The 23,726-nt window shown below is 50.7% G+C and overlaps 1 protein-coding gene across 3 annotated transcripts in view; it reads right to left on the bottom strand.

The window, feature by feature from the left end:
• The window catches only part of VPS28 (VPS28 subunit of ESCRT-I), a 147,502-nt gene that overhangs the window by 28,362 nt on the left and 95,414 nt on the right, over positions 1-23,726 (bottom strand). For all 3 annotated transcript variants that reach the window (XM_077293525.1, XM_077293527.1, XM_077293526.1), the window contains 2 exons: positions 17,702-17,791; positions 11,807-11,912 (listed from right to left, as the gene is read on the bottom strand). In XM_077293525.1, the coding sequence (XP_077149640.1) occupies positions 11,807-11,912; positions 17,702-17,791 (196 nt within the window). The remainder of the gene's footprint in view (positions 1-11,806; positions 11,913-17,701; positions 17,792-23,726) is intronic.

The raw sequence follows: 23,726 nt of genomic DNA, 5'->3' as shown, positions 1-23,726 counted from the left end.
ACCTCTGACCCCCGGTGTAACAGCAGGCTGAGATCTTGACACTGCTCCATTACTCTGCTGTAGGGGGCACTGTACCCACCCCACGGTCTAGTACACCTTCACACAGGTATTTTATCCATCCATCCATTTGTGTGCTGACTGCAAGTGTGAACTGAACCATATTTAGCAAGCTTTGCACATGGTATTTTATCCATCACTCCTGTGTTGCTTTTTTTTTTTTTCTGTTTTTGGTTTCTGATTTAAAGTTTTCAAAGCTATCTTTTTTTTTTTTCCTTTTGTCCCCACTGCTTTATGGCCTTGTTCAGCATTGGTTGTTTACCCTCCATAGTAATGCCTGCTCTGGCCTTATGCTAATTGGTTAATTGCTGATTGTTGTGACCATTTGGTTCCTGATGCTAGAAGTCACTCCATTTCATATATATTTAGTGTGGCTGGGATAACACGTGCGCGGGGTCGCGTGTGCAACAGTTTAAAGTGCTTGGCAGTTAGACAATGGCAGTTGGACAGGGCAGGAGACAGGTAAGGTGCTTAAGTTTTTCATACACACATGCTTCTTGGTCAGTCATACTACATTATGCAATGATCATATCAATCTGCTTCTTATTTGTTTTTACTTCTGCCTTCTCACAACTCGCCTGCCCTATAACACATTCTGGACACCCTCTCTATATCCACCCCTCCCTTCTCCCCTCTCCCATGTATAACTCTGAGGCTCTACTGACATTTCTTACCCACTCCAAACCAGCCACTACCGCCATGCAGCACTCAAAACGTTCATACAAATCATCCCACCACCTGCTCTTTCTGTTTTTTCTCCTTCTACTAGTTGCAGGTGACATCTCCCCCAACCCTGGGCCTCCCTCCACCAGCATACATTACTCTCCTCCAGCTACATATAGAAACCATGCTAATCTTATTAACATTCAGTGCATGCCTTCTCATATCGCTTTCCACTGTGCTCTCTGGAATGCACGGTCTGTGTGTAACAAACTAACTTACATTCACAATCTTTTCCTCTCTAATTCCCTTAACCTTCTAGCTATTACAGAAACCTGGATCCAGCATTCAGACACCACCGCCGCTGCCGTTCTCTCGTTTGGTGGGCTGAAATTTTCACATACCACCAGACCTGAGAATAGACAGGGTGGAGGTGTTGGTTTGCTCCTTTCATCACAATGTGCTTTCCAGGTCATCCCCCGGTTCCCTCACTCACATTTCCTTCCTTTGAAGTCCACGCCGTCAGACTCTTTAAGCCCTTCTCCTTGCGAGTGGCGGTTGTTTATCGCACTCCAGGCTCCTCCCGCCAGTTTCTAGACCACTTTGCCACCTGGCTTACTCACTTCCTATCCTGTGACATCCCCGCCCTCAACATGGGAGACTTTAACATCCCCATCAATGATCCCCTCTCCCAATCTGCCTCTCATCTTCTTTCTCTAACTTCTTCATTCGGCCTCTCACAGTTTACTAATTCTCCTACGCATGAGGACGGGAATACTCTGGACCTGGTTTTCTCCCGTCCCGGCCTGCTGCACGACTTTACTAACTCCCCTCTCCCGCTCTCGGACCACAACCTTCTTTCCTTCTCTGTCAAGAATTGTCTCCTAACCCGGTACACCCCCACTTACCACACTTATCGGAATACACATTCCATTAATAAACAGCAGCTTATGGACAATCTCCACACATCTTTAGCCCCCATCTCTTCCCTCTCCTGTCCAGACTTAGCATTGTCACACTTCAATAATACACTGAAGAATGCCCTAGATGAAGCAGCACCTTCTACACGCAGAAAGACCCGACACAGACAACAGCAGCCCTGGCACACTATGCAAACACGCTTTCTTCAGCGTTGCTCAAGGTGTGCAGAGCAGCAGTGGAGAAAATCTCTCTTAGCAGAAGACTTCATCAACTATAAGTTCATGCTCAAAACCTATAACTCTGCCCTTTATGTGGCCAAACAATCCTACTTCACCACCCTCATCACCTCACTATTCAACAACCCAAAAAGACTTTTTGAAACCTTAAACTCCCTCCTGAAACCTAAAGTACAGGCCCACATTACCAACCTCAGCGGTGAGGATCTGGCCACTTATTTCTTAGAAAAAATCAACCACATCCATCAATCTCCTCAATCCTGGATCCCCCCTTCCCTGCCGCACCTCAAGCTCACTAGACATCTTTGAGTCTGTTTCAGAAGAAGAAGTTTCCAAGCTCCTCGCTTCTGCTCGGCCTACAACCTGCAACAGTGACCCCATTCCTTCACCTCTCCTGCAGTCTCTCTCACCAGTGGTCACCGCTCACCTGAATAAAATATTTAACCTCTCTCTTTCTTCAGGTATCTTTCCCTCATTTAAATATGCCATCATAACCCCTTTACTTAAAAAGCCATCCCTGGACCAGAACTGCACTGCTAACTACAGACCTGTCTCTAACCTTTCCTTCATCTCTAAACTCCTGGAACGCTTGGTCCACTCCGTCTAATCCGCTATCTCTCAGATAACTCTCTTCTTGACCCCTTACAATCTGGTTTCCGCTCTTTACACTCCAGTGAAACTGCCCTCACTAAAGTCTCTAATGATCTAATAACAGCTAAATCCAAAGGTCATTGCTCTCTGCTGATTCTCCTGGATCTCTCTGCCGCATTTGACACTGTGGATCACCAGCTCCTTCTCACTATGCTCCGCTCCATAGGCCTCAAGGACACAGCCCTCTCCTGGTTCTCCTCCTACCTCTCTGACCGATCCTTCACTGTATCCTTTGCCGGCTCCTCTTCCTCTCCTCGTCCCCTTACTATTGGGGTTCCGCATGGCTCAGTCCTAGGCCCCCTCCTCTTCTCTCTATACACTGCCCCTATTGGACAAAATCAGCAGATTTGGGTTCCAGTATCATCTCTATGCTGATGACACCCAATTATTCACTTCTTCCCCTGACATCACCCCTACCCTAATTCAAAATACCAAGGATTGTCTGTCTGCTGTCTCTAACATCATGTCCTCCCTCTACCTGAAACTAAATCTCCCCAAAACGGAAATTCGTGTGTTTCTCCCTTCTGCTAACCTCTCTCTACCCAACATCGAAATTACCCTGGAGGGTTCAACCATAACTCCCAAGCAGCATGTCCGCTGTCTTGGGGTCATATTCGACACCGAACTTTCCTTTACTCCCTATATCCGATCACTCACTTGCTCTTGTCACCTGCATCTTAAAAACATCTCCAGAATCCGACCTTTTCTCACCGTTGAAACTGCTAAGACTCTTACTGTCGCTCTTATTCATTCCCGTCTGGACTACTGCAACTCTCTTCTAATCGGTCTCCCTCTTACCAAACGTTCTCCTCTCCAATCCATCTTGAATGCTGCAGCCAGAGTCATATTTCTGTCCAGAAGCTTCACCGATGCCTCCATCTTGTGCCAGTGATTACACTGGCTACCCATTCGCTACACGGACAAGTATAAAATCACCTACAATCCTAGGTGGTGATTGTTGTATTCGCAGCAGTACTATTATCCTGGAATACTTGGCGCCACTCGGCATTTCATATAGGGACAAGTATAAACTCATCTCTCTCACCCACAAAGCTCTCCACAGTTCTGCACCGCCTTATATCTCCTCTCTCATCTCTGTCTATCGCCCTACACGTGCCCTCCGTTCTACAAATGACCTAAGACTAACTTCCCCCGTAATCCGAACCTCGCACCTCCGTCTCCAAGACTTCTCTCGTGCTGCGCCAGCTCTCTGGAATGCACTTCCCCAGAAGATCAGACTGATACCTAGCCCCGACCTATTCAAGCGCGCTCTAAAAACCCATCTCTTCAAACAAGCCTACCACACCAACTACTCAGTAAACTAACTTTGCCCAGTTCCCTCCTTCCAAATATTACTCTGAATCTGCCCCCTACTATTCGTCTGTCTCCACACCCTCCATGCACATGATAACTGCACTTGATACTTGACTATTGCACTTAAACACACGGCTGATGACCGGATCATGCAGCTTTGTATGAAAATCCCTATGTATTATAATTGCCAGACCTGAAATAACAAGCACTTTTCACCTATTGTGTCCCCCCATTGCCTTGTAGATTGTAAGCTTGCGAGCAGGGACCTCACTCCTAATGTCACTGTTTAAATTGTCTTAACTCGTACCGAATTTATTGTTTGTACATGTCCTCGCTAATTGTAAAGTGCTGCGGAATATGTTGGCGCTGTATAAATAAAAATTATTATTATTATTATTATTATTATTAAGAGTCACCTCCGACCCCCGATGTAACAGCAGGCGGAGATCCTGACACTGCGCCATTACTCTGCTGTAGGGGGCACTGTACCCACCCCACAGATTAGTACACCTACTGAAGAGTCACCTCCGACCCCCGATGTAACAGCAGGCGAAGATCCCGACACTGCTCCATTACTCTGCTGTAGGGGGCACTGTACCCACCCCACAGATTAGTACACCTACTGAAGAGTCACCTCCGACCCCCGGTGTAACAGCAGGCGGAGATCCTGACACTGCTCCATTACTCTGCTGTAGGGGGCACTGTACCCACCCCACAGATTAGTACACCTACTGAAGAGTCACCTCCGACCCCCGATGTAACAGCAGGCGAAGATCCTGACACTGCTCCATTACTCTGCTGTAGGGGGCACTGTACCCACCCCACAGACTAGTACACCTACTGAAGAGTCACCTCCGACGCCCGGTGTAACAGCAGGCGGAGATCCTGACACTGTGCCATTACTCTGCTGTAGGGGGCACTGTACCCACCCCACAGATTAGTACACCTACTGAAGAGTCACCTCCGACCCCCGATGTAACAGCAGGCGGAGATCCTGACACTGCTCCATTACTCTGCTGTAGGGGGCACTGTACCCACCCCACAGACTAGTACACCTACTGAAGAGTCACCTCCGACCCCCGATGTAACAGCAGGCGGAGATCCTGACACTGCTCCATTACTCTGCTGTAGGGGGCACTGTACCCACCCCACAGATTAGTACACCTACTGAAGAGTCACCTCCGACGCCCGGTGTAACAGCAGGCGAAGATCCTGACACTGCGCCATTACTCTGCTGTAGGGGGCACTGTACCCACCCCACAGATTAGTACACCTACTGAAGAGTCACCTCCGACGCCCGGTGTAACAGCAGGCGAAGATCCTGACACTGCGCCATTACTCTGCTGTAGGGGGCACTGTACCCACCCCACAGATTAGTACACCTACTGAAGAGTCACCTCCGACCCCCGATGTAACAGCAGGCGGAGATCCTGACACTGCTCCATTACTCTGCTGTAGGGGGCACTGTACCCACCCCACAGATTAGTACACCTACTGAAGAGTCACCTCCGACCCCCGATGTAACAGCAGGCGGAGATCCTGACACTGCTCCATTACTCTGCTGTAGGGGGCACTGTACCCACCCCACAGATTAGTACACCTACTGAAGAGTCACCTCCGACGCCCGGTGTAACAGCAGGCGAAGATCCTGACACTGCTCCATTACTCTGCTGTAGGGGGCACTGTACCCACCCCACAGATTAGTACACCTACTAAAGAGCCACCTCCGACCCCCGATGTAACAGCAGGCGGAGATCCTGACACTGCGCCATTACTCTGCTGTAGGGGGCACTGTACCCACCCCACAGATTAGTACACCTACTGAAGAGTCACCTCCGACCCCCGATGTAACAGCAGGCGAAGATCCTGACACTGCGCCATTACTCTGCTGTAGGGGGCACTGTACCCACCCCACAGACTAGTACACCTACTGAAGAGTCACCTCCGACCCCCGATGTAACAGCAGGCGGAGATCCTGACACTGCGCCATTACTCTGCTGTAGGGGGCACTGTACCCACCCCACAGATTAGTACACCTACTGAAGAGTCACCTCCGACCCCCGATGTAACAGCAGGCGAAGATCCTGACACTGCGCCATTACTCTGCTGTAGGGGGCACTGTACCCACCCCACAGACTAGTACACCTACTGAAGAGTCACCTCCGACCCCCGATGTAACAGCAGGCGGAGATCCTGACACTGCGCCATTACTCTGCTGTAGGGGGCACTGTACCCACCCCACAGACTAGTACACCTACTGAAGAGTCACCTCCGACCCCCGATGTAACAGCAGGCGGAGATCCTGACACTGCGCCATTACTCTACTGTAGGGGGCACTGTACCCACCCCACAGACTAGTACACCTACTGAAGAGTCACCTCCGACCCCCGGTGTAACAGCAGGCGGAGATCCTGACACTGCGCCATTACTCTGCTGTAGGGGGCACTGTACCCACCCCACAGACTAGTACACCTACTGAAGAGTCACCTCCGACCCCCGGTGTAACAGCAGGCGAAGATCCCGACACTGCTCCATTACTCTGCTGTAGGGGGCACTGTACCCACCCCACAGACTAGTACACCTACTGAAGAGTCACCTCCGACCCCCGATGTAACAGCAGGCGGAGATCCTGACACTGCTCCATTACTCTGCTGTAGGGGGCACTGTACCCACCCCACAGACTAGTACACCTACTGAAGAGTCACCTCCGACCCCCGGTGTAACAGCAGGCGGAGATCCTGACACTGCTCCATTACTCTGCTGTAGGGGGCACTGTACCCACCCCACAGATTAGTACACCTACTGAAGAGTCACCTCCGACGCCTGGTGTAACAGCAGGCGGAGATCCTGACACTGCGCCATTACTCTGCTGTAGGGGGCACTGTACCCACCCCACAGACTAGTACCATCTACTGAAGAGTCACCTCCGACCCCCGATGTAACAGCAGGCGGAGATCCTGACACTGCGCCATTACTCTGCTGTAGGGGGCACTGTACCCACCCCACAGATTAGTACACCTACTAAAGAGCCACCTCCGACCCCCGATGTAACAGCAGGCGGAGATCCTGACACTGCGCCATTACTCTGCTGTAGGGGGCACTGTACCCACCCCACAGATTAGTACACCTACTGAAGAGTCACCTCCGACCCCCGATGTAACAGCAGGCGGAGATCCTGACACTGCTCCATTACTCTGCTGTAGGGGGCACTGTACCCACCCCACAGATTAGTACACCTACTGAAGAGTCACCTCCGACGCCCGGTGTAACAGCAGGCGGAGATCCTGACACTGCGCCATTACTCTGCTGTAGGGGGCACTGTACCCACCCCACAGACTAGTACCATCTACTGAAGAGTCACCTCCGACCCCCGATGTAACAGCAGGCGGAGATCCTGACACTGTGCCATTACTCTGCTGTAGGGGGCACTGTACCCACCCCACAGACTAGTACCACCTACTGAAGAGTCACCTCCGACCCCCGATGTAACAGCAGGCGGAGATCCTGACACTGTGCCATTACTCTACTGTAGGGGGCACTGTACCCACCCCACAGACTAGTACACCTACTGAAGAGTCACCTCCGACGCCCGGTGTAACAGCAGGCGAAGATCCTGACACTGCGCCATTACTCTGCTGTAGGGGGCACTGTACCCACCCCACAGATTAGTACACCTACTGAAGAGTCACCTCCGACCCCCGATGTAACAGCAGGCGGAGATCCTGACACTGCTCCATTACTCTGCTGTAGGGGGCACTGTACCCACCCCACAGACTAGTACACCTACTGAAGAGTCACCTCCGACCCCCGGTGTAACAGCAGGCGGAGATCCCGACACTGCTCCATTACTCTGCTGTAGGGGGCACTGTACCCACCCCACAGATTAGTACACCTACTGAAGAGTCACCTCCGACCCCCGATGTAACAGCAGGCGGAGATCCTGACACTGCTCCATTACTCTGCTGTAGGGGGCACTGTACCCACCCCACAGACTAGTACCATCTACTGAAGAGTCACCTCCGACCCCCGGTGTAACAGCAGGCGGAGATCCTGACACTGCGCCATTACTCTGCTGTAGGGGGCACTGTACCCACCCCACAGACTAGTACACCTACTGAAGAGTCACCTCCGACCCCCGATGTAACAGCAGGCGAAGATCCCGACACTGCTCCATTACTCTGCTGTAGGGGGCACTGTACCCACCCCACAGACTAGTACACCTACTGAAGAGTCACCTCCGACCCCCGATGTAACAGCAGGCGGAGATCCTGACACTGCTCCATTACTCTGCTGTAGGGGGCACTGTACCCACCCCACAGACTAGTACACCTACTGAAGAGTCACCTCCGACGCCCGGTGTAACAGCAGGCGAAGATCCTGACACTGCTCCATTACTCTGCTGTAGGGGGCACTGTACCCACCCCACAGACTAGTACACCTACTGAAGAGTCACCTCCGACCCCCGGTGTAACAGCAGGCGGAGATCCCGACACTGCTCCATTACTCTGCTGTAGGGGGCACTGTACCCACCCCACAGATTAGTACACCTACTGAAGAGTCACCTCCGACGCCCGGTGTAACAGCAGGCGAAGATCCTGACACTGCTCCATTACTCTGCTGTAGGGGGCACTGTACCCACCCCACAGACTAGTACACCTACTGAAGAGTCACCTCCGACCCCCGATGTAACAGCAGGCGGAGATCCTGACACTGCTCCATTACTCTGCTGTAGGGGGCACTGTACCCACCCCACAGACTAGTACACCTACTGAAGAGTCACCTCCGACCCCCGGTGTAACAGCAGGCGAAGATCCCGACACTGCTCCATTACTCTGCTGTAGGGGGCACTGTACCCACCCCACAGATTAGTACACCTACTGAAGAGTCACCTCCGACGCCCGGTGTAACAGCAGGCGAAGATCCTGACACTGCTCCATTACTCTGCTGTAGGGGGCACTGTACCCACCCCACAGACTAGTACCATCTACTGAAGAGTCACCTCTGACCCCCGGTGTAACAGCAGGCGAAGATCCCGACACTGCTCCATTACTCTGCTGTAGGGGGCACTGTACCCACCCCACAGATTAGTACACCTACTGAAGAGTCACCTCCGACGCCCGGTGTAACAGCAGGCGAAGATCCTGACACTGCGCCATTACTCTGCTGTAGGGGGCACTGTACCCACCCCACAGATTAGTACACCTACTGAAGAGTCACCTCCGACCCCCGATGTAACAGCAGGCGGAGATCCTGACACTGCTCCATTACTCTGCTGTAGGGGGCACTGTACCCACCCCACAGATTAGTACACCTACTGAAGAGTCACCTCCGACCCCCGATGTAACAGCAGGCGAAGATCCCGACACTGCTCCATTACTCTGCTGTAGGGGGCACTGTACCCACCCCACAGACTAGTACACCTACTGAAGAGTCACCTCCGACCCCCGGTGTAACAGCAGGCGAAGATCCTGACACTGCTCCATTACTCTGCTGTAGGGGGCACTGTACCCACCCCACAGATTAGTACACCTACTGAAGAGTCACCTCCGACGCCCGGTGTAACAGCAGGCGAAGATCCTGACACTGCTCCATTACTCTGCTGTAGGGGGCACTGTACCCACCCCACAGACTAGTACACCTACTGAAGAGTCACCTCCGACCCCCGATGTAACAGCAGGCGGAGATCCTGACACTGCTCCATTACTCTGCTGTAGGGGGCACTGTACCCACCCCACAGATTAGTACACCTACTGAAGAGTCACCTCCGACCCCCGATGTAACAGCAGGCGAAGATCCCGACACTGCTCCATTACTCTGCTGTAGGGGGCACTGTACCCACCCCACAGACTAGTACACCTACTGAAGAGTCACCTCCGACCCCCGATGTAACAGCAGGCGGAGATCCTGACACTGCTCCATTACTCTGCTGTAGGGGGCACTGTACCCACCCCACAGATTAGTACACCTACTGAAGAGTCACCTCCGACCCCCGATGTAACAGCAGGCGAAGATCCCGACACTGCTCCATTACTCTGCTGTAGGGGGCACTGTACCCACCCCACAGACTAGTACACCTACTGAAGAGTCACCTCCGACCCCCGATGTAACAGCAGGCGGAGATCCTGACACTGCTCCATTACTCTGCTGTAGGGGGCACTGTACCCACCCCACAGATTAGTACACCTACTGAAGAGTCACCTCCGACCCCCGATGTAACAGCAGGCGGAGATCCTGACACTGCTCCATTACTCTGCTGTAGGGGGCACTGTACCCACCCCACAGATTAGTACACCTACTGAAGAGTCACCTCCGACCCCCGGTGTAACAGCAGGCGAAGATCCCGACACTGCTCCATTACTCTGCTGTAGGGGGCACTGTACCCACCCCACAGATTAGTACACCTACTGAAGAGTCACCTCCGACGCCCGGTGTAACAGCAGGCGAAGATCCTGACACTGCTCCATTACTCTGCTGTAGGGGGCACTGTACCCACCCCACAGACTAGTACACCTACTGAAGAGTCACCTCCGACGCCCGGTGTAACAGCAGGCGGAGATCCTGACACTGTGCCATTACTCTGCTGTAGGGGGCACTGTACCCACCCCACAGATTAGTACACCTACTAAAGAGCCACCTCCGACCCCCGATGTAACAGCAGGCGGAGATCCTGACACTGCGCCATTACTCTGCTGTAGGGGGCACTGTACCCACCCCACAGATTAGTACACCTACTGAAGAGTCACCTCCGACGCCCGGTGTAACAGCAGGCGGAGATCCTGACACTGCGCCATTACTCTGCTGTAGGGGGCACTGTACCCACCCCACAGACTAGTACCACCTACTGAAGAGTCACCTCCGACCCCCGGTGTAACAGCAGGCGGAGATCCTGACACTGCGCCATTACTCTGCTGTAGGGGGCACTGTACCCACCCCACAGACTAGTACACCTACTGAAGAGTCACCTCCGACGCCCGGTGTAACAGCAGGCGGAGATCCTGACACTGCGCCATTACTCTGCTGTAGGGGGCACTGTACCCACCCCACAGATTAGTACACCTACTGAAGAGTCACCTCCGACGCCCGGTGTAACAGCAGGCGAAGATCCTGACACTGCTCCATTACTCTGCTGTAGGGGGCACTGTACCCACCCCACAGATTAGTACACCTACTGAAGAGTCACCTCCGACCCCCGATGTAACAGCAGGCGGAGATCCTGACACTGCGCCATTACTCTGCTGTAGGGGGCACTGTACCCACCCCACAGACTAGTACCATCTACTGAAGAGTCACCTCCGACCCCCGATGTAACAGCAGGCGGAGATCCTGACACTGTGCCATTACTCTGCTGTAGGGGGCACTGTACCCACCCCACAGATTAGTACACCTACTGAAGAGTCACCTCCGACCCCCGATGTAACAGCAGGCGGAGATCCTGACACTGCGCCATTACTCTGCTGTAGGGGGCACTGTACCCACCCCACAGACTAGTACCATCTACTGAAGAGTCACCTCCGACCCCCGATGTAACAGCAGGCGGAGATCCTGACACTGTGCCATTACTCTGCTGTAGGGGGCACTGTACCCACCCCACAGACTAGTACCATCTACTGAAGAGTCACCTCCGACCCCCGATGTAACAGCAGGCGGAGATCCTGACACTGCTCCATTACTCTACTGTAGGGGGCACTGTACCCACCCCACAGACTAGTACCATCTACTGAAGAGTCACCTCCGACCCCCGATGTAACAGCAGGCGAAGATCCCAACACTGCTCCATTACTCTACTGTAGGGGGCACTGTACCCACCCCACAGACTAGTATCAAGTACCTTAGACACAAAAAGCTGTAGACACAGATCAGGATGACATGACACATTTATATTATTGGTGCAGCCTATTCAGATCTTGTGTTTTAGTGAAGATGTGATCGTACACAAGATGCACTGATGAGATCAATGTCAGCCTCACCCGGTACTTTCTGCAGAAGTCATCAATGGAGCCGACCTCAGCTCCTTGCACCTGCTTGAAAGCGGCTTTATACTGGACCAAGAGCCGGGAACATGCGGCAGTGTACCTGAAACACACAGGCAGCGTTAGAGACCAGGAGGCGACACATATATACGACAGAACCATGGACCGTGTAATACAGTGAGAGATAAAATATAGAGGACAGGCACTATGGAGGAGGGTGGTGTATTCAGGACAGGTATTATGGAGGAGGGTGGTGTATTCAGGACAGGTACTATGGAGGAGGGTGGTGTATAAAGGACAGGTACTATGGCAGAGGGTGGTGTATAAAGGACAGGTACTATGGCAGAGGGTGGTGTATTCAGGACAGGTACTATGGAGGAGGGTGGTGTATAAAGGACAGGTACTATGACAGAGGGTGGTGTATAAAGGACAGGTACTATGGCAGAGGGTGGTGTATTCAGGACAGGTACTATGGAGGAGGGTGATGTATAAAGGACAGGTACTATGGCAGAGGGTGGTGTATAAAGGACAGGTACTATGGAGGAGGGTTGTGTATTCAGGACAGGTACTATGGCGGAGGGTGGTGTATTCAGGACAGGTACTATGGAGGAGGGTGGTGCATAGAGGACAGGTATTATGGAGGAGGGTGGTGTATTCAGGACAGGTACTATGGAGGAGGGTGGTGTATAAAGGACAGGTACTATGGCAGAGGGTGGTGTATAAAGGACAGGTACTATGGCAGAGGGTGGTGTATTCAGGACAGGTACTATGGCGGAGAGGGAACTATAGAGGACAGGTACTATGGAGGAGGGTGGTGTATTCAGGACAGGTACTATGGCGGAGGGTGGTGTATTCAGGACAGATACTATGGAGGAGGGTGGTGCATAGAGGACAGGTACTATGGCGGAGGGTGGTGTATAGAGGACAGGCACTATGGAGGAGGGGGAACTATAGAGGACAGGTACTATGTAGGATGGTGGTGTATTCAGGACAGGTACTATGGAGAAGGGTTGTGTATAGAGGACAGGCACTATGGAGGAGGGGGAACTAGATTCAAGATTCAAAGAAGCTTTATTGGCAGGACCAAATACACATCAGTTTTGCCAAAGCAAGTGTATAAAGGCAATAGGGATAGGGACTGTGGGGATGTTGGGTAGGAGCTGTAGGGGAGGTGGATGGGGGCAGATCCAGGGTGGGGTCTATAGTCCATGGCATAGGGGAGGCGGATGGGGGCAGATCCAGGGTGGGGGCTATAGTCCATGGCATAGGGAAGGTGGATGGGGGCAGATCCATTGTGGGGGCTATAGTCCATGGCATAGGGGAGGTGGATGGGGGCAGATCCAGGATGGGGGCTATAGTCCATGGCATAGGGAAGGTGGATGGGGGCAGATCCAGGGTGGGGGCTATAGTCCATGGCATAGGGGAGGTGGATGGGGGCAGATCCAGGGTGGGGGCTATAGTCCATGGCATAGGGGAGGTGGATGGGGGCAGATCCAGGATGGGGGCTATAGTCCATGGCATAGGGAAGGTGGATGGGGGCAGATCCAGGGTGGGGGCTATAGTCCATGGCATAGGGGAGGTGGATGGGGGCAGATCCAGGGTGGGGGCTATAGTCCATGGCATAGGGGAGGTGGATGGGGGCAGATCCAGGGTGGGGGCTATAGTCCATGGCATAGGGGAGGTGGATGGGGGCAGATCCAGGATGGGGGCTATAGTCCATGGCATAGGGAAGGTGGATGGGGGCAGATCCAGGGTGGGGGCTATAGTCCATGGCATAGGGGAGGTGGATGGGGGCAGATCCAGGGTGGGGGCTATAGTCCATGGCATAGGGGAGGTGGATGGGGGCAGATCCAGGGTGGGGGCTATAGTCCATGGCATCATAGTTCTCTTTAAAGGACAGGTACTATGGAGGAGGGTGGTGTATAGAGGACAGGTACTATGGAGGAGAGTGGTGTATTCAGGTCAGGAACTATGGAGGAGGGTGGTGTATTCAGGACAGGTACTATGGAGGAGGGGGAAGTATAGAGGACAGGTACTATGGTGCAGGGTGGTGTATAGAGGACAGGTACTATGGAGAAGGGGAAGTATAGAGGACAGGTACTATGGAGGAGGGTGGTGTATAGAGGACAGGTAGTATGGTGCAGGATGGTGTATACAGGACAGGTACTATGGAGAAGGGTGGTGTATAAGAGACAGGTACTATGGTGGAGGGGGAAGTACAGAGGACAGGCACTATAGAGGAGGGTGCTATATAGAGGACATGCACTATGGAGAAGGGGGATGTAGAGAGGACAGGTATTATTATGGAGGGGGAAGTATAGAGGACAGGCACTATGGAGGAGGGGGATGTATAGAGGACAGGTACTATTATGGAGGAGGATGATGTAAAGAGGACAGGCACCATGGAGGAGGGGGATGCATAGAGGACAAGTACCATGGAGGAGGAGGATGCATAGAGGACAAGTACCATGGAGGAGGGGGATGTATAGGGGACAAGTACTATGGAACCTAATCAACATAAAACTTAGCACTCAACTTAGGAACAGAAGAATTTATTTTGCAGTACACTCAAAACGTTTCGGTTCAACATGAACCTTCTTCAGTTACGTATACGGAATACATGTGATGAATGGGGCCGGAAGTCAGTGGGCCACACAAATTCTATGCTGGGGGACCAAAGCCGAGGTATGCGGAGAGAAGTGCTTTAGGAGAGAAAGGTGTAGGCGTGCATACCGCCAGACGGAGTCCACCGCTAGTCTCATGGCGTGGACTCCGCGTCTGGCTATGGAGGAGGGGGATGTATAGAGGACAGGTACTATGGAGGAGGGGGATGTATAGAGGACAGGTACTATGGAGGAGGGGGATGTATAGAGGACAGGTACTATGGAGGAGGGGGGTGTATAGAGGAAAGGTACTATGGAGGAGGGGGGTGTATAGAGGACAGGCACTATGGAGGAGGGGGATGTATAGAGGACAGGTACTATGGAGGAGGGGGGTGTATAGAGGACAGGCACTATTGGAGGAGGGGGGTGTATAGAGGACAGGTACTATGGAGAAGGGTCAAGTACAGAGGAAAGGTACTATGGAGGAGGGGGATGTATAGAGGACAGGTACTATGGAGGAGGAGGGTGTATAGAGGAAAGGTACTATGGAGGAGGGGGATGTATAGAGGACAGGCACTATGGAGGAGGGGGATGTATAGAGGACAGGTACTATGGAGGAGGAGGGTGTATAGAGGAAAGGTACTATGGAGGAGGGGGGTGTATAGAGTACAGGCACTATGGAGGAGGGGGATGTATAGAGGACAGGTACTATGGAGGAGGGGGATGTATAGAGGACAGGTACTATGGAGAAGGGTCAAGTACAGAGGAAAGGTACTATGAAGGAGGGTGATGTATAGAGGACAGGTACTATGGAGGAGGAGGGTGTATAGAGGAAAGGTACTATGGAGGAGGGGGATGTATAGAGGACAGGCACTATGGAGGAGGGGGGATGTATAGAGGAAAGGTACTATGGAGGAGGGGGATGTATAGAGGACAGGCACTATGGAGGAGGGGGGTGTATAGAGGACAGGCACTATGGAGGAGGGGGATGTATAGAGGACAGGCACTATGGAGGAGGGGGGATGTATAGAGGAAAGGTACTATGGAGGAGGGGGATGTATAGAGGACAGGCACTATGGAGGAGGGGGGTGTATAGAGGACAGGTACTATGGAGGAGGGGGATGTATAGAGGACAGGTACTATGGAGGAGGGGGATGTATAGAGGACAGGTACTATGGAGGAGGGGGGTGTATAGAGGAAAGGTACTATGGAGGAGGGGGGTGTATAGAGGACAGGCACTATGGAGGAGGAGGGTGTATAGAGGAAAGGTACTATGGAGGAGGGGGGTGTATAGAGGACAGGCACTATGGAGGAGGGGGGATGTATAGAGGACAGGCACTATGGAGGAGGGGGGATGTATAGAGGACAGGTACTATGGAGGAGGGGGGTGTATAGAGGACAGGTACTATGGAGGAGGAGGGTGTATAGAGGAAAGGTACTATGGAGGAGGGGGGTGTATAGAGGACAGGCACTATGGAGGAGGGGGATGTATAGAGGACAGGCACTATGGAGGAGGGGGGATGTATAGAGGACAGGTACTATGGAGGAGGGGGGTGTATAGAGGAAAGGTACTATGGAGGAGGGGGGTGTATAGAGGACAGGCACTATGGAGGAGGGGGATGTATAGAGGACAGGTACTATGGAGGAGGGGGATGTATAGAGGACAGGCACTATGGAGGAGGGGGATGTATAGAGGACAGGTACTATGGAGGAGGAGGGTGTATAGAGGAAAGGTACTATGGAGGAGGGGGGTGTATAGAGGACAGGCACTATGGAGGAGGGGGATGTATAGAGGACAGGTACTATGGAGGAGGGGGGTGTATAGAGGACAGGCACTATTGGAGGAGGGGGGTGTATAGAGGACAGGTACTATGGAGAAGGGTCAAGTACAGAGGAAAGGTACTATGGAGGAGGGGGATGTATAGAGGACAGGTACTATGGAGGAGGAGGGTGTATAGAGGAAAGGTACTATGGAGGAGGGGGATGTATAGAGGACAGGCACTATGGAGGAGGGGGATGTATAGAGGACAGGTACTATGGAGGAGGAGGGTGTATAGAGGAAAGGTACTATGGAGGAGGGGGGTGTATAGAGGACAGGCACTATGGAGGAGGGGAATGTATAGAGGACAGGTACTATGGAGGAGGGGGGTGTATAGAGGACAGGCACTATGGAGGAGGGGGATGTATAGAGGACAGGTACTATGGAGAAGGGTCAAGTACAGAGGAAAGGTACTATGAAGGAGGGTGATGTATAGAGGACAGGTACTATGGAGGAGGAGGGTGTATAGAGGAAAGGTACTATGGAGGAGGGGGATGTATAGAGGACAGGCACTATGGAGGAGGGGGATGTATAGAGGACAGGTACTATGGAGGAGGAGGGTGTATAGAGGAAAGGTACTATGGAGGAGGGGGTGTATAGAGGACAGGCACTATGGAGGAGGGGGATGTATAGAGGACAGGTACTATGGAGGAGGGGGGTGTATAGAGGACAGGCACTATGGAGGAGGGGGATGTATAGAGGACAGGTACTATGGAGAAGGGTCAAGTACAGAGGAAAGGTACTATGGAGGAGGAGGGTGTATAGAGGAAAGGTACTATGGAGGAGGGGGGTGTATAGAGGACAGGCACTATGGAGGAGGGGGATGTATAGAGGACAGATACTATGGAGGAGGGGGGTGTATAGAGGACAGGCACTATGGAGGAGGGGGGTGTATAGAGGACAGGCACTATGGAGGAGGGGGATGTATAGAGGACAGGTACTATGGAGAAGGGTCAAGTACAGAGGAAAGGTACTATGAAGGAGGGTGATGTATAGAGGACAGGTACTATGGAGGAGGAGGGTGTATAGAGGAAAGGTACTATGGAGGAGGGGGATGTATAGAGGACAGGCACTATGGAGGAGGGGGGTGTATAGAGGACAGGTACTATGGAGGAGGAGGGTGTATAGAGGAAAGGTACTATGGAGGAGGGGGGTGTATAGAGGACAGGCACTATGGAGGAGGGGGATGTATAGAGGACAGGTACTATGGAGGAGGGGGGTGTATAGAGGACAGATACTATGGAGAAGGGTCAAGTACAGAGGAAAGGTACTATGAAGGAGGGTGATGTATTGAGAACAGACTGTACAGCAGATGAGGAGGATGTGTAGAGGAAAGGTACTATAGAGGAGAATGTCATGTACAGAGGACATGTACTATGGCGGAGGACCATGTATAGAGGACAGGTACTATAGAGAGATTCACATATGGGTGACCGGTTTTATTGGGAAGGGGATATCTTGGATTCTTACTCGCTGGGGGAAACACAGTCTTTGATATATGCCTTCTCCAGTGCCTGCAGAGTCTTCACCACAGCAAACAGCTCAGCCATGTTGTCATACCTGTGGATATAAATGTAATGGATGTAGTACGATAATGCAGCTACTCTGCCATGTAATGGCTCTAGAGAAACAATCCAGCATGTTATCCCATAATGTAGATCCAGAGGAATAAAGGACTCCTAAGGATGAAGAAGATCTTCCTTTTCTCTTTGGTCTGCCTCATTTCCACAGCTTCAGTTCTGCTAGTTCTTCTACATGGGAGCGTATACCATTTATTATCTAGATGCAACACATAAGACGTGGCCACGCAGATGTATCTGAGAGTGCACTTATACATTAGGTGTGCTGTGACAGTACAGCCAAGCCCAGAACTGCATGCAGTAAGAGGGATGTACACCGTGACTATACACGTGTGTACGAGAACTTCCAAATTTCCATTTGTGTACTGTTACTTGTCAGTGATTACACAGGTACCTGGATAAGAATGAAGTGATTAAACAGAGTCAGCCAGGGTTTGTAACCAATAGGTCATGTCAGACTAACTTAATTTCCTTCTATGACAGAATCACTGACTGGGTGGATCAGGGAAATGCTGTAGATATAGTATATCTTGACTTCAGCAAAGCATTTGACAAAGTATCTCACCATCCTTATTGAAAAAATGACTAAGTATGGAATGGACAAGGCAACTGTTAGGTGGATTCATAACTGGCTTAGTAATCGGACCCAAAGAGTGGTCGCAAACTGCTGCACATCCAGTTAGAAGAATGTCTCAAGTGGGGTACTACAGGGTTCTGTCCTGGGCCCTGTACTGTTTAACATCTTTATCAATTATTTAGATGAAGGAATTGAGGGTAAACTGATTAAATTTGCCGATGACATAAAGCTAGGAGGGATAGCTAATACTAGAGAAGAGAGAGAGGATTCAAAAAGATATATATATATATATATATATATATATATATATATATATATATATATATATATATATATACTGGAGCAGTGGGCAGCAACTAACAGAATGGTTTTTAACAGGGAAAAATGCAAAGTACTACATCTAGGCAGTAAAAATGAAAAAAGCATATACAGAGTGGGAGGAATAGGGCTAAGCAACAGCACATGTGAATAAGACTTAGGTATACTAATAGATCACAGACTGTACATGAGTCAACAGTGTGATGCAGCAGCAAAAAAGGCAAATACAATTCTGGGATGTATTAACAGAAGCATACAGTCTAGGTCACGTGAAGTCATTATTGCCCTCTACTCCTCTTTGGTCAGACCTCATCTGGAATACTGGGTCCAGTTTTGGGCTCCACATTTTAAAAAAGACATCACCAAACTGTCTGTCAAAGGATCTGGGAATGTTTAGCTTGCAAAAAAGAAGACTGAGAGGAGACTTAACAGCTGTCAACAAATATCTCAAGGGCTGTCACATTGTAGAAGGATCATCTTTATTCTCATTTGCACAAGGAAGTACTAGAAGCAATGGGATGAAACTGGGAGGAGATGCAAATTAGATATAAAAAAACTTTTTGACAGTTAGGGTGATCAATGAGTGGAACAGGCGGCCACGAGAGGTGGTGAGTTCTCCTTCAATGGAAGTCTTCAAACAGAGGCTGGACAGACATCTGTCTGGGTTGATTTAGTGAATTCTGCTTTGAGAAGGGGTTGGACCAGATGACCCAGGAGGTCCCTTCCAACTCTAACATTCTAGGATTCTATGAGCTGTCGGCAGAGGATTTGTACATGACGCGGTAAAACCTCTCAAACGACCATAAATAACCTCAGTGACTGCAGCAGAGACCGGAGGTGCAGGGATTTCTGCATGAGGCTCAGACTTCAGCGGTTTTGATAATGTTCTTCTATTTTTTTTATCATTTGTTGAACAACAAAATGTCTCCATCATGTGATTTCCATCAATCCACAACTTTTCCTTCCTGGTGATGTAATTTCAATGTTGTATCATGCATATACATTACTCATCCATACTCCAGAGATGTACTCACTATTCTGCTGGTGCAGTCACTGTGTACATATATTACTGATCCAGAGTTACCTCCTGTATTACACTCCAGAGCTGCACTCGCTATTCTGCTGGTACAGTCACTGAGTACATACATTACTGATCCCGAGTTACCTCCTGTATTATACTCCAGAGCTGCACTCACTATTCTGCTGGTGCAGTCACTGTGTACATACATTACTGATCCGTAGTTACCTCCTGTATTATACCCCAGAGGTGCACTCACTATTCTGCTGGTGCAGTCACTGTGTACATACATTACATTACTGATCCTGAGTTACATCCTGTATTATACTCCAGAGCTGCACTCACTATTCGGCTGGTGCAATCACTGTGTACATACATTACATTACTGATCCTGAGTTACATCCTGTATTATACTCCAGAGCTGCACTCACTATTCTGCTGGTGCAGTCACTGTGTACATACATTACTGATCCTGAGTTACCTCCTGTATTATACTCCAGAGCTGCACTCGCTATTCTGCTGGTACAGTCACTGAGTACATACATTACTGATCCTGAGTTACCTCCTGTATTATACTCCAGAGCTGCACTCACTATTCTGCTGGTGCAGTCACTGTGTACATACATTACAATACTGATCCTGAGTTACATCCTGTATTATACTCCAGAGCTGCACTCACTATTCTGCTGGTGCAATCACTGTGTACATACATTACATTACTGACCCTGAGTTACATCCTGTATTATACTCCAGAACTGCACTCACTATTCTGCTGGTGCAGTCACTGTGTACATACATTACTGATCCTGAGTTACATCCTGTATTATACTCCAGAGCTGCACTCACTATTCTGCTGGTGCAGTCACTGTGTACATACAATACATCACTGACCCTGAGTTACATCCTGTAGATCTTTTATTATAAAAATGAAAAACATAACAATAATAATAACAGAAACGAAACAGAAATATCAGCCAGAAAAAAAATAATCAGTATACTGAACACTGGTCCAGCCGCTCATTCTCTCCTCTCACACATATTATACAGTATATACAGAATAACTACTTTGACCTTCTGGTCCGGTCACCAAACAAAATAATAATAACAAATAAAATAAACAATGGCAAACAAAAACTATATACATAAACTTTTTTCTCTTTTTTTTTTTTTTTGAATTATTATTATTATTATTTTTTTTTTAGTTTTAAATAATATAGCCACAAATTTAAACAAATATATACAAAACTAAGCTATCCTCCATTCCCAACCCCCCGCACTGACCTGAGAGCTGGTCCTGCGTCTCATGCCTCAGTCCATGTCCAACGTCCATAGGCCAGATCAGGCAGTGCCAGTTTTCCCCCAAACAACCCAGTGTCCCATAGTCCCACAAGATAAACCCACCTCCCCCCCTTTCCCACCACCCAACCTAACACCTACACCCAAATCTATATCCCCATATACAATATATACAGCAGCACACACCACAATAATCACAACTCACGAAGCCCAAGTTCGGCGCCTGCAGCCCTACATCACTGTATAATGATCAAACAAAACAAAAATCTACAGTGTCAGCAGCAGCCCACCACCAGGAAAGGAGATGACCAGACTAGGGCACACTAAAAGAAAAGCCCCTCCAGAGGAGAGCGGCCCTCCGTGCACCCAGTCTCCCATACTCCAGAGAGCGCACCTTCACCAGGTCACCGAGTATGGTCCTAAACACATCCTCCACGGGGAGGATTTTTCGTTGCGTCGATACTAAGCACCGTGCGTTCCACGTGTGATACCTAACCACTGCGCTAACTAGAAATAAGGTGCAACGGTCCCGACCACCAAGGTCTCCGAATGCTCCATAGGCCCATTCCGCATAGGAGAGACCGGCCAGCCGAGACCAGCCAATAAAGGCGCCCACCCTGTTGTACACCTCTGTGTTGAAGGGACAATGAAGCAGGAAGTGGTCCATGCTTTCCAGCAAGGTACCACAATGCTCCCGAGGACAATTCCTGTCCTCAGAGCTCCTACACTTCAGATTGTCCCTCACACACAGTTTCCCATGGAAGCAGCGCCAAGCCAAGTCCCAAAACTTCGAGGGGATCCGGATAGAATTCAAAAGATGTAAACCCACCCCAAGATCCCGACTTGGGTAGTCCCTGAGCGCCAGAGGCCTCTGGAAATGGGTCAACAGAACCCTATTGTCAAGGAGTTTCCTTGGCAGAGTCCTGATCTCCCACATTCCCAGACCCCACCGACGAATTACCTTCAGAACCAAGGTAGCGTAAGCCGGAAGATGTCCATGCAGTGTGCGAAGATCCTTCACTTGCCCTCCTGTCTCCCATTCCTGGAAGAAAGGCTGAAACCATCCCCTACAGGAGAATACCCACGGAGGAGCCCTCTCTTTCCAGAGGTTTGCAATATTGATCTTAATGAAGGTATCCACAAGGAATACCACAGGGTTGACCATACCCAACCCTCCTAGTCTCCTCGTACGGTAAGTAACCTCCCTCTTGACCAGGTTCAGTCTATTCCCTCATAACAGTTGGAAGAACAAACTGTAGACCCGAGTCCAGAGAGATTCCGGCAAGATGCACACACTGCCCAGATAAATCAGTAAAGGGAGCAGGTAAGTTTTGATCATGTTTACCCTTTCCCTTAGGGTCAAAGACCAACCCTTCCATTGGTTCACCTTCTGAGTGGCGATCTCTAGCCTGCTGTCCCAATTTTGTTTGGGGTAATCCCCCTGGCCAAATTCGATGCCAAGGATTTTTGCAGAGATTTTGGGTCCTGGAAGGGTGTCCGGGAGATCAAAACCAGGATCTCCTCCTCCCAGCCAGAGACTCTCACACTTATCCCGGTTGATCTTGGACCCGGATGCCTCCGAGTAGCGATCTACCTCTGACATCAGCCACCCTGCCTCCTCGTGAGAGGAAACAAACACGGTGACATCATCGGCATACGCCACCACCCTCAGAGTGGCATCCGGTGCTGCCTGGTCCATCCCGATCCCGGCCAACGGTCCACGCTCCACCCTCCTAACAAGAGGGTCAATCGCAAACACGTACAGCAGCGGGCTCAAGGGACAACCCTGGCGAACACCGGACCCAACCTCAAAAGAGCTGCCAATCCAACCATTCACAAGCGGGAAACTCTCTGCCCCACTGTACAAGGTCTTAAGCCAATAAACAAACCCCCCCGGCAGGCCATATCTCAGAAGGACGGACCAGAGGTACTCGTGATTAACCCGATCAAACGCTTTTGCCTGGTCCAGTGACAGCATGTACCCCTTCCAGTGACCAGCCCTACCCCGTTCCACTGCCTCCCGGACACAGAGCACAGCACTAAATGTGCTGCGGCCTGGAACAGAGCAATGCTGGGCCTCCGAAAGGAGTCGGGGTGCAAATTTCACCAGCCGATTAAACAGCACCTTTGCCAGAACCTTCCTGTCTGCATTGAGAAGCGCTATGGGACGCCAATTCTCAATGCAAGATGGGTCCTTACCCTTTGACAAGATGATCAGAGCAGACCTCCTCATTGACTTCGGCAGAGTGCCCGAGGAAAGACACTCATTGAATACCTCAGTCAAGAGGGGAACCAAAACGTCCTTAAAGGTCTTATAGAATTCAGATGTTAAGCCATCTGGACCAGGCGATTTTTTGGGGGCAAGCCCTTCAATCGCCAACTGAACTTCCTCTTCCCTGATCATTTCTGTCAAACTGTCAAGAGAGGGGTCTACCCCTGGTTCGGGGACGGCTTCAGCCAGGAAAGCCGACATCTCATCCCAATCAAGATCCCTCTTCCCCAAGAGGTGCGAGTAGAAGGATCTGACAACCTCCAGGATCCCTGATCTGGATCGCCTCAGGGACCCCGTAGTGTCGGCCAGTCCTGTAACTACTTTACTATTCACTGACATCTTGCAGTTTCTGTAAGGGTCGGGCGAGCGGTACTTCCCGTAATCCCTCTCAAAAACCAAAGATGCGTGTCTATCGTACTGACACCTCATAAGCA

Source organism: Ranitomeya variabilis, chromosome 3 (genome assembly GCF_051348905.1).
Source record: "Ranitomeya variabilis isolate aRanVar5 chromosome 3, aRanVar5.hap1, whole genome shotgun sequence".
Taxonomy (NCBI): domain Eukaryota; kingdom Metazoa; phylum Chordata; class Amphibia; order Anura; family Dendrobatidae; genus Ranitomeya; species Ranitomeya variabilis.
The sequence above is the reverse complement of the archived record's forward strand: the minus strand, read 5'-3'. Positions and strand labels throughout refer to the sequence as shown.